This window comes from Eubalaena glacialis, chromosome 1 (genome assembly GCF_028564815.1).
Source record: "Eubalaena glacialis isolate mEubGla1 chromosome 1, mEubGla1.1.hap2.+ XY, whole genome shotgun sequence".
NCBI lineage: Eukaryota > Metazoa > Chordata > Mammalia > Artiodactyla > Balaenidae > Eubalaena > Eubalaena glacialis.
In genome coordinates this window covers 185,697,934-185,710,399 of record NC_083716.1, presented here as the reverse complement: position 1 = coordinate 185,710,399, position 12,466 = coordinate 185,697,934, and the positions used below count along the sequence as shown (strand labels likewise).

At 38.1% G+C, this 12,466-nt stretch overlaps 1 protein-coding gene and 1 pseudogene across 1 annotated transcript in view; both read left to right on the top strand.

Moving 5' to 3' along the window:
• The first annotated feature begins 3,440 nt into the window (after window positions 1-3,440).
• Window positions 3,441-5,750, top strand: LOC133099175 (52 kDa repressor of the inhibitor of the protein kinase-like; annotated as a pseudogene).
• Window positions 5,751-8,693: 2,943 nt separating this feature from the next.
• Window positions 8,694-12,466, top strand: part of TTN (titin) — a 280,899-nt gene continuing 277,126 nt past the window's right edge. The window contains exons 1-2 of the mRNA XM_061185429.1: window positions 8,694-8,749; window positions 10,974-11,077. Of these exons, the coding sequence (XP_061041412.1) occupies window positions 10,987-11,077 (91 nt within the window). The 5' untranslated portion in view covers window positions 8,694-8,749; window positions 10,974-10,986. The remainder of the gene's footprint in view (window positions 8,750-10,973; window positions 11,078-12,466) is intronic.

Genomic DNA, 12,466 nt, shown 5'->3' with positions numbered 1-12,466 from the left:
TAACAAGTTTTTATTATTGTCTCTATACAACTAGGTTAGGTCACAGTCAGGCAGGAAACACATGCAACTCTATAGCATAACTGAAGAGAGTTTAGTAAAGGGACTATTACAAGGTGTGGGCAGGTTCATGAACACTAACAGGGGATGGTGAAGAGCCCTGGGAAAAGCACCAGTAGAAAGCCCAGCTAAAAACATGGCAAAGGAACAATTACCAGAACCCAAAGAGAGTATCTGTAGGAAAGGGGTCCCCAACAAGAGCATGGTCACAAGTAGAAAAAGGATGCAGCCAAACTACAGCTAGGCAAGGAGGGAGCCAAAGGAGTAAATACCCCAAACTCTCTCCTGCCAGCACATCCCATAGAATGGAAGGGGGTGGGTAGTGGATAGAGGGGTAGCCAGAGGATATACAGTGCCCCGCACTTCACTTTCACAGTAAGGGCTTGCTTCAAAAGGATTCTACGTTTATAATTAGGTGAGGAACCGTAGGCCGCCAGGGTGGGGGCAGGAGGGTGAGGGGTGGAATTTGACTAGGAATTTGAAATAGATGGGGTAAAACACAGAGGTAAAAGGCCTAAATCTCTGCAACAGACATACAAAAGCTTCAGAATTCCATAACATAAATCATCATTTAAGGCTCAAAGTGTCTTGCAAATATTTCAAAGCTTACCTTTGTTTTCAAGACAGTAGAGCTGCCTTCAGGGTCATTTTTAGATTTTTGTCCCACACAGACTCTTTTTCTTTTGGAGAACCCTCCAGCCCTTAACATATCAACCATATTAAAATGTACCCACCATTAATGCAGTTGACTAGTTAACATGTCTTTTTTTGTAGGCATTTGATAAACATCTATTCTTTTTCATTTTTGCAAATTCCTTTTTATATTTCAGAGCAAAACTTATTTTTCAGCTCCAAAGATATTTTTGGTCCCAAAAGAGCCCTTAATCCTTAGGTCTGTGCCTGCAGTAGTCACTGGATAAAATGAGCCAGACTGCCTCACTTTGGTGTATGTAAATCTTATTATTTGACAGTAATATCACCACCAGTGAGCATCTGCTTGTGGTTGGATTTGATCTGGTTTAAGGTTTCCTATCCCAACCTCCCAGAAACCCAGTTTATATCTTCTTTAAGATTCCAGTAGTTCTTGAGCTTTGCCTTAATTCCACATATAAATGTCATGTCACCTTCTGAGGTCCTTCCGGGAAAGACATGACGTGTGTTTCTATGAGCTCACTCTTGGACTTCTCAAATATTTCTTAGGAAACACTATTCTGGATATTCAGCTGGGTAGTTAGATAATGATCAAATTAATATTACCAAGCACAGAAATGATTTTCTTTTATGTCATGTTTGGCAGCAGCAAACAAACTAAATGCTTACCATCTGTCAGATTCTCACTGTCCTGGGCACTATCACATTCATTCTGTCATTTAATCTTCCCCCAAACCCTTTGAAGTAGATATTATAATCACCAATTTACAACTGACAAATCTGAGACTGCAAAATTCGAGTTGCCTAAGCCCATGTAGGGTAGGAGCAAAATTGCACGTGCCCCTGGAGTCAGTGCTACTGAGATACACAAGACCAACTTTTTGATCTTTCTTATTTTGATAGAAGTATCACACGTGTCTAAAATAAACTTTTCATATTTAATGTGCCATTAAATGTGAGTGACTATTAGTATACCTGTAAACAATTGTAGAAAGCAATTAATTCAATCTTACTACTAAAGCACCTGTAACTGGAGGTAGTAAAAAAGTAGGACAAAGAGAAGCCTCGAATTTTAAGCAGCACTCCCTTGCCCCCCGTGTCCCCGATGTAGGTTTGCTTGCCTTTGTAACTCAAGGAACACAGATGCTAATCCATCAGAACGGGTTGTTTGGGTCAACGCATTCTTCCCTGTGCACTTCCTGAATTTGCTTTTCTACTTCTCTGTGTAAAAATAGCTCAATGATAAGCCTATATTTCAACTTTGAAACACTTTATGAGTGGAAGGGACTTTATAGATGTACTATTGCCACATATTACTGTGCTTATTATCTCTTCGAGAGCAGAGATTCTGTCTATTGCATGCATTGCTATAATCCCAGTGCTTGAATCGTGTTTAACACAGTAAGAATGCACAAAAAAATTTAATGAATTATAAGAGACCTTAATTTTACTCTTTTCTCTCACAAAGGACTATTACATTAGTCTTAAAAACTGTACCCATTTCTCAAATAACCCCCAGTAAGTCCCTCCTTTGGTAACTGGTCCAATGGAGTATAAACAAAGTCTGACAGCAACCACAGTTGTGTAGATGGAGACACTGCCTGAGTTTTACACATATCCTAGTCTAGGTTTCAGTCATAGATTACTGAGAATTTATTAGTAGTTTATGTGAACCACAATCTCCAAAAGTACAGGAACCATAACTGTCTTGTTGGTCACCACTGTTTAGCCATCATCTAGCACAGTGCCTGGCAAAAGTCTCCACTCATTAGACGTTTGTTGAGCCAACAAGCAATGATAGAATCCCAAATCATAATAATTTAGCACAGTATTCAGCACCGAGCATATGCTTAATAAATATTTATTGAATTGCTATGACTATAATGTTCAAAAAGAGAGTCACACCATGCATTCCAAAACTAAGTAGGCATTATATTTGAATCATCAGCTGTTTCGGATTATCTGTGGGACTCCTCCCCACTGTTAAGGTGGTAAAATAAGATCTTACTGCATCAGCAAACTCCCCAAATCTGAGTAGTATTTGGTTTCCACTGGGCTAGCTTACTATATGCCAACTATGGAATATTTAATTTTAAAGCTAATGCTTACCATGATATCACATATTGTCCATTATTGTTCACTAATCCAATAACATGGACTCTTTCCAGAGTAGTATGTTAGCTATTTACTAACTGGTCTCTTCCTCACCTCTCCTCCCCTCCCCTCCCCTCCCCTCCCCTCCCCTCCCCTCCCTTCCCCTACCCTTCCTTTCTTCCTTCCTTCTTAACTCTGAATGTCATATAAGGATGTAAATGCCAAAAGGCAAGTATCTTGACAATACTGCAAAGTCTAAAAACGTCCAAAAACAGTGAGTAGATAAGCAGCTTTGGAGGATAGACACTTGACCTATGTCTGTAATATATATGGTCCATCTTCCCTGCTCTTGAGCTCTCCATATTGCACCACATCAAGATGACACAAGCTTCAAGATTCTATTCATTCATTCCGTCTAATTTCCATAAGAATTAAAGTGGTTTGATTTTGGTTCTAACAAATATAACAATACATTAACATGCTTCATATTAGGTCAAGTGAATCTAAAAGCATATATACAGGCCCTGAGGAGCAGGCAGGCTGGCCTGGCTCCCCTCCCCGGCTCTGACGGGCGGGCCGGTGGGCTGCCCTGAAGAGGTGGGGAGGGGAGGACTGGGCCGGCCGGCAGTCAGACTATGATGCCGAACTTCTGCACGGCCCCCAACTGCAAGCGGAAGAGCACGTGGTTGGACCTGGCCTTTTTCAGGTTGCCGCGGGATCCAGCCAGATGCCAGAAGTGCGTGGAGAATTGTAGGAGAGCCGACTTAGAAGATAAAACACCCGATCAACTAAATAAACATGATCGATTGTGTGCCAAACACTTTGAGACTTCTGTGATCTGTAGAACTAGTCCTTGTAGGACAGTTCTTCGAGATAATGCAATACCAACAATATTTGATCTTATCAGCCATTTGAATAATCCACACAGTAGACACAGAAAACAAATAAAAGAATTGAGTGAAGATGAAATGAGGACACTGAAACAGAAAAAAATTGATGAAACTTCTGAACAGGACCCAAAACATAAGGAAATAAACAACAGCAATGCTCAGAACCCCAGTGCAGAAGAAAGGAGTGAATAGCAGGAGGAAGACATTTTACCTTTAACCCTTGAAGAGAAGGAAAACAAAGAATACTTAAAATCTTTATTTGAAATTTTGATTCTTATGGGAAAACAGACCATACCTCTGGATGGACATGAAGCTGATGAAATCCCAGAAGGTCTCTTTACTCCTGATAACTTTCAAGCCCTGCTGGAGTGCTGGATCCATTCTGGTGAAGAGGTTCTGAGAAAGCGCTTTGAGACAACGGCAGTGAACACATTGTTCTGTTTGAAAACACGGCAGAAACAGATGCTAGAGATCTGTGAGAGCTGCATTCGGGAAGAAACCCTCAGGGAAGTGGGAGACTCTCACTTCTTTTCCATCATCACGGACGATGTGGTGGACATAGCAGGGGAAGAGCACCTGCCTGTGTTGGTGAGGTTTGTTGACGAAGCTCACAACCTGAGAGAGGAATTTGTGGGCTTCCTATGAAGCTGATGCAGAAATTTTGGCTGTGAAATTTCACACTACGATAACTGAAAAGTGGGGATTAAACATGAGGTACTGTCATGGCCAGGCTTACATTGTGTCCAGTGGATTTTCTTCCAAAATGAAAGTTGTTGCTTCTAGACTTTTAGAGAAATATGCCCAAGCTATCTACACACTCTGCTCTTCCTGTGCCTTAAATACGTGGTTGGCAAAATCAGTGCCTGTTATGGGAGTATGTGTCCCATTAGGAACAGTTGAGGAAGTTTGTTCTTTTTTCCATCGATCAGCACAACTGCTTTTAGAGCTTGACAATGTAATTTCTGTCCTCCTTCAGAACAATGAAGAAAGGGGCAAAGAACTGAAGGAAATTCGCCATTCTCAGTGGCCAGGCAGGCATGATGCTTTTGAAATCTTAGTGGACCTCCTACAAGCACTTGTTTTATGTTTAGATGGTATAATAGTGACACAAATGTTAGATGGAATAACTGCATGGCTGGCCAAGCATTTGTACTCTGTAGTGTGGTAACAGATTTTGATTTCATCGTTACCATTGTTCTTTAAAATGTCCTATCTTTTACAAGAGCCTTTGGGATAAATCTTCAGGGGCAGACCTGAAGGTCATCAGACCTCTGATGTCTTCTTTGCAGCCAGTAGTTTCACGGCAGTGCTGCATTCACAAAATGAAGTGATGGAATATATCGAAGTTTTTCATGAATTTTGGTTTGAGAAAGCCACAAATTTGGCAACCAAACTTGATATTCAGATGAAACTCCCAGGGAAATTTCACAGAGCTCAGCACAGTAACCTGGAATCTCAGCTAACCTCTGAGAGTTACTATAAAGAAACTCTAAGTGTTCCAACAGTGGAGCACATTATTCAGGACCTGAAAGATATATTCTCAGAACAGCGCCTCAGAGCTCTTAAATGCTTATCTCTGGTACCCTCTGTCATGGGACAGCTCAAATTCAATACATCAGAGGAGCATCATGCTGACATGTACAGAAGTGACTTACCTAATCCTGACACGCTCTCTGCTGAGCTGCATTGTTGGAGAATCAAGTGGAAACACAGAGGGAAAGATGTAGAACTTCCATCCACTCTTTATGAAGCCCTTCATCTGCCAGACATCAAGTTTTTCCCTAATGTTTATGCATTATTGAAGGTTCTATGTATTCTTCCTGTGATGAAGGTTGAGAATGAATGCTATGAAAATGGGCAAAAGCATCTCAAAGCATACCTGAGGAACACTGTGACAGACCAAAGGTCAAGTAACTTGGCTTTGCTTAACATAAATTTTGATATAAAACATGATTTGGATTTAATGGTGGATAAGTGTACAAGTACAAGTAAGTACACAAGTGTACAAGTAAGTCAGAGCTTCCTACAGATAATTCAGAAACCAATGAAAATACCTGAGACTTTTTTTTTAACATCTTTATTGGAGTATAATTGCTTTACAATGGTGTGTTAGTTTCTACTTTATAACAAAGTGAATCAGCCATACATATACATATATCCCCATATCTCCTCCCTCTTGCTTCTCCCTCCTACCCTCCCTATCCCACCCCTCTAGGTGGTCGCAAAGCACCGAGCTGATCTCCCTGTGCTATGTGGCTGCTTCCCACAGCTATCTATTTTACATTTGGTAGTGTATATATGTCCATGAAAATACCTAAGAGACTTTTAAAATAGGCTTTCTCTTATATTTGATACTTGAAAAAAATCTGTAAGAAATTTGAAAATATCTTACAGAAAAGTTGTAAGGTATACGTAGGCCACTTAATCACTGAATATCTTGACCTGTAGGCCTCCCATTGAGTACATTAGTCATTGATAATCTGCCTGTTTAAATGGCCCATTTCAACTCCCATACTTTGGAGACCTAACTGTTCTTCCAGAAGATAGCATTGAAAGTACCATGTTACACTCTGTGATCTCTGCTAATGGCACTTTGGAATTGTATTAGTTAAGTCATTTTAGACATAACATTTATCACTGTGGATCCAATTGTCAGGTATTGAGTTATCAGTTCTTTGAAGAAATAAATTGTGAGGAGGTATGGGAGGAAGGAATACATTTTATAAAACATTACAATGAAGCTCATGACTGACCTTTGAATATTAGGAGTTTTAAGTATGCTGTTAAAAATCTGTAAGGGACAGTTAAGAAAATTATCAGACTGTAATAGAAACATGTGAGCTCGCCAAACAAGGATTTCAGTGTAGAGTCTGTCTTTATCAAACAAAGTTAAAGGAACAAGTTATAGTTAAAGTTTGAATGGAAGAGCCTTCCCTTGTTGTTCCACATCTGTTTGTTGCTGTTTGCATTCCTTTATTGAGCCTACATCTTCATAAGCTTTTTGGCAGGTATATGTTGAACACTTCTGTTTCATGGTCAAGACAGGATCAGAGCCCATGGATACTGACAACTGATTTGTCTGTTTTCTTCTGTCTTTTTCCATGACTGTATCTACCGCCTCATCTTGATTTACAAGCAAAACCTAGAAAACCTACAAAAATAAGTGTTTTGTGGTTTATCTAGGAATAATACAGAAAATATTGCTGTTATTTTTGGTGAAGAAAATCAATTTTGTATAGTTTATTTCAACCTACATAAAATGTGTATTTTGTTTAAAAAAATTAAAAAATAAAAGCATATATACATACACGCACTCACCACACACACACACACACACACACACACACACCTGCACACATTTTAAATAGATAACCAGTTAGTTATCTATTTAACAATGCAAATCAGAAAGATCACATGACATTTCTAGTCTTGCTTCGCTTTATGACTGGCAGGTTGCCTGTAACATAGTCTCTAATTGGGAATAATTTTTAAGATACATAACATGAAACTAGTTGTTTCTGAATAAAGCAATCAAACAGAATTTTGTCAGATAGCGTCTGTAGTAGGAAAAATAATACCAACAATACAGATATCACTGCTTAAGAAAAGACAAATGTTTAAATAAATATGTCATCTTGTCTATATAGCTATATTACATAAGTTGTCCAGTATGTTTTAGTCCTGTTTAATGTTAACAAGTTAATCACTGTATAAATAATTACCAAGAATGAAATACTCAGGAAGTTGAAAAGTCTAATGCATGGCCTTCCACATCAGGGGAAATTTTTATTACAGACATAAATTTAACTTAAAATTTAAAATTTTAGTCTTTTATTAAGAAAAATCTCTTTTTACTATCAACAAGACAATTTTCTTCCCTCTTAGTGAAGCTTTACAAATCTCTCAGCTGAACTATTTTAAAGCTCTTCTGGTATGCTCTTTTGTATTTGAAATATCTGTTGCTTGAAATTAAATTCAGTTCTAAAATAGCAACTATATCATCTCCTAACTACTTCCCATTAGTAAGAGCAAACTCCAGAGATTAGTAAGGCAGCTTTCATGTGCCTGAAAAAGAACCCTATGGATGTTTTAAACAAAAGACTTGGCTGCTCATTAAGGAAAAGTGCATGTATATTTGTAAATATTAATGCCAGAAAAAAATGAAATCTGGAAAAAAGAAATCCTTACACTGTCTAGGCTAAATCTAAGCAGAGTTCAGATTTTGCCTTCCAACTTTATTTCTTGCAGGGCTGTATAAACACTTAGCTCATTAACATTGGCTTAACTCTCCCCAAAGTACAAGTGGATTCTGGAGAAAGTAGATAGTATAAATGAGCTCTCTTCAGTGCTGAGGTTTTTAGGCACTGGTTCTTCAAAAAAAAAAAAAAGGTGAAGTCTTATGCAAGAGATAAACTCCCTCATCTGTTGTCATGATTGACAGGTCCATTTGGTTGGTTGTATGGGGGAAGGGAACAGGAATGGGGCCTCAGGGCAGAGTCCTCAGGTTTGGAGCTGTTTTGTATAATTGCCCACAAGTGTTTTCTATTGCCACAAATTCTCCTCAGACCAGTTATTTTCAGATTTTAACATGGGCAACAAGTGCTCTTCCCCAAGCCTCAACAGAGTTAGTTTTTAAGTACGGTTCTATTCCCTTGGTAAAGCCCCTTTTGAGATGCTAAATTTAGCACTGCCAATCAGAAGAACAGGTGGTCTGCGCCGCTACCAAATAGGTCCCGCTCCCATCATGCTTTCCTGGGAGAGCCAATCAGCCAGCGCCCTGCCCTGAGATGTGGGGGCTGTCAGCAGATCTGGCAAATATAAGGGCTGGGCCCGACCCTGACCCGTGAGCAGTCGTGCATTCCCAGCCTCGCCTCGGGTGTAGGGATTGCATAGAAAAGCAAAACTACACAGTCTTGACTGTGTAGTTTTGTTTTTAAGTTTAGAGGCTCACCGATTCATGTTGGAGATGGTCGAAAAAACCAACTCTAGATAGGACGTCGTTTCAGAAGCAACCTTGGGCTTAGTCCCACCCTTTTTGGGCACTCCTGAGAAATCAGGTGAGCAGCATCTTTTCTTTCTTATTAGTAGTCCCTTCCTTATCGATTTCTAGTTTCCCATTTTCTTTGTGTGCTAAATGCCTATATAGAGGTGTTTGTCTAACTACTTGGGGCTGGTTCTGATCCTCTGTTTGAATCTGCTTGTTAAATTCTGTTTTGAAATATGTGAAGGCTTTTCCTTTCAAAAGTTCGATGCTTTAGCATATCAGCACAGTGATTCAAATTGTTTAAATGCACCTAATATTCTAAAAGTATTAAAAGTTGAGGTCTGAAATGGTGATAGAAATGCTTGCTTCTTTTATAGACTTTTCTTGTTTGTTGAGAATGTTCAAGGTTATATTACTCAGTGATAACGTGAGACACACCAAGAATAGCTCTGATAAAATGCATGTGGTATCAGCTACACCCTGATGACTTTTTAAGGGAATCAACTGCTGAGGTATCAGTTGCAGGACAGTGACAGAACACTTGCCTGCTGTCAGTCAACGCTGGAGGGTTTATTTTGGGAGCATGACATTTTAGATGCATACCTTCAGCCATAATTAGACAAAGGCCTCTCAAGAGCAAATGCTAAAGCAACAAAATTTACCTCAACAATAGGAATAGAAGACCAATTTAGGCCAGTTAATTGCAATATATTTAGAAATTTGGAAAAAAAGAAAAACTATATAATTGTTTTCTAAAATACTCAGAATCTCATTATGTATTTTTAATCAACTCATAATCAAATTATATGGTATGAGATAATTGTTGATACTAAGAAGGGTAAGAAATAATGTTTTAGAGACTTCTTGTTTCAAATTATACCTTGATTTCCCATCTTCCTGGAATTAGATTACTAATTGTAAATGCCTATAAATATATAGATATATAAAACATAAATGGTGTAAAAGAATATAGCTATTTTTAGAAGATGCACTCACTTAGAAACAGGAGAAGTTTGACACAAAAAGTTATTTTTGTGTCCTAAAGATGATATGCTACACTAAGAAGTTCTTGGCAACAGTTTCTTTTGGATATTATCTGAATTTTTCAAATATAAATGTTATTGTCTCAGAGAATTCTAGTTTCATTTTCTTTTTAACTAAGTAAAAAGTTACAATAAGGTACAGAATTAGGTGATTGCTCCACAAACTTTTAATAAATAGAGAATTTTATGAAAAATAGTAATGAAGCAATTGACAACTGAGAATCTGCTTTTTATATCAGAATAGTGGAATAGTCACATTCAATAACAAGGTATTTATGTCTCAGAAATTTCTTCTCATAATCTCTCTAAAACTGATAGGCAAAGTACTTGCTTCCACTTAACAAAAGAACTTAACTGCCGATTTCGTGTTAATTTCTTTGATTTTTAATATTTGTGCTATGAAAGCATAGGTGCTTTCACTTCAACTGCATTTCAGACCAGGCTTGCATTTTTCAGAGTTTGCACATTGTTCCTTATGAAGAGCTCAAGTCAGTATTTTTCTTTCAGATCTATAATAAATACTGGCCTGCTCAGTTAAATTTAAACTTTCCTGGATATTCACTTCAGCAGTAGCAACATTTACTTAGCAGCTACAATATGAAGAAATATTAAGGACTAAAAAACACCTTATGCTGTCTACAAAAGGTTTGCATAGTTGACCAGGCTTTCCAAAACTTTTCAAGTAAGGAAAGAAATTGCAAAGTTCAAGTTTTTAGTTTTGGTGATTATTTTAAATAATCACCTGGATTACCTTAAGGTAATAGTGCCTGAATCTATGTCAACTTTATAAATACAGATACAGTGTCTGAAAAATATTGGGAGGAAGGAAATTTTTTAAAATAATTCTTTCTGACTTTGAACCGACGCAAAGATTCGTTTTACACTTTTCACACATATCTTCTATTATTCGTCACTACCCCCAGCTTCCTCCAGCTTTCCCTTTCTCCCAACTCTCTCTCAGATTTCCCACCTTTGGTAAGACTGAATTTCCCTCTTCGACCACTAGGGTACACTCCTTGCTCTGCTTGCTTCAATTTTTTTTTTCCATCCCCCCTTAGACGTGCTACTCTGTTAGGCTACAAGTCAACTCAGAGGCCAAATTCAAGCCACAAAAGAGAAGGCCTGCCCATCACTCTGGGCCCACAGATGATCTGAGAAGCAACCCATTTGGAAAATGTGTGTCTGCCATCTTCAGAGTAGCTCCAGAGTGGCCCTAAGCTGTGACCTTCTAATTTCTTTTCTCTTCCTTTTCAGAGTGCCTAAAAAGATGACAACTCAAGCACCGACGTTTACGCAGCCGTTACAAAGCGTTGTGGTGCTGGAGGGTAGTACCGCAACCTTTGAGGCTCACATTAGTGGTAAGCTCACACGTTCACACTGTCCCTTTGTCTTCTTTGCCTCCTGTCCATTAACTTTGCTGTAGGACTTGACACCAAGTTTAAGCCTTGCTTTTACTTTGTGAAATGGGCCCACCTCTATGGAAGGGTCATTGTAAGAGTATACTGTTCACAGAGTTCTGACAAAATCTGACAATATAATGGCTTGAAAATGTTTTATTCATATTTATAATTCCACAAAGCAAAATAATTAGCATTGGATTAAATTAGCTGTCAGAATCCAGCTGCTAAATAGGACCAAATTTGGTCATTCTATCTTTGGATTCAGCTGCAGAGCCAGACTGGAAGCCAAGAACTCCAGCCCAATAGGGGCCAGTCATGGAGCTGCTGGGCGAGTAGCCTGTGTGCCTGAGCCTCTGTGGGTTTATATGGAAAATAACAGTACAACTGACTTTCCTCAGTGGCAGAACTTTCAGTGATGAGCTAACTCCTAAGTATTTTATTATTTTATTTTCAATCTTTATTAAGTGATTCTAGTCAATGAAAAGATTTTCCAGTCATTTTGAAATGACACCCCAAAATAATATATGCCACTCTGGTTCACATATTACAGAGAAACAAACATTAACCCTAGAATTGTATTTAACAGGAAGTTCTTCTGTCTCTTTTTTTTCTTCTTTTTCTTCTTTATAACTCAGTTTAGGGATGGTTTTGCAAATGGATGATTTCTGGGACCTATCATCATGTGACAAAATGGGGATAGTCTATGAACTATATTGTAAATAATCTCAAAATTATTTAATCTCAAATTTATTTAATCAATATTTTCTCCTTCTGCAGTATTATAACTGGTCATGTAAGATTTTATGTATTAATTAAAAGTTGATGCTTGATGTACCTCAATGGTACACTGTTCCTCTTTTTTTTTTTTCAACTTTATGGCTTATAATAAAGATGTAAAATGAGATTTCCTTTTCCTTTCTCTTTCCTTTTGTTTTCTGTCTATGTACCAATCTTATTCATAACTGGGTAACACTTTATTTTACATCGCACAAATAACATATAATCATTCTTCAGTTTCTATTGTATATGTATATAGAGACCAGTTCAATTCCTCTCTTGTATGATAATCTCTGACTTCCAAATAATTTACTTATTTATCTTGTAACACTTAGTAACTTCTGAACTGAGCAGAACACATATGGCTTCAGTGGGAAGTTTGCCTGCTTGTGGAGTAATGGAATCTGGCTTCCTCATAACTCCTTGTTCCTTCACACTTTGTGCTAATACATTCTTAGAAAAACACCACTGAAAATATTTGAACACCCATGAATTCGTTAAATAAACTATTCACTTGGCCACAGTGGGAGACTGGCTAATGTAAGGACAAAAAAATAAACGTTCTCTCGC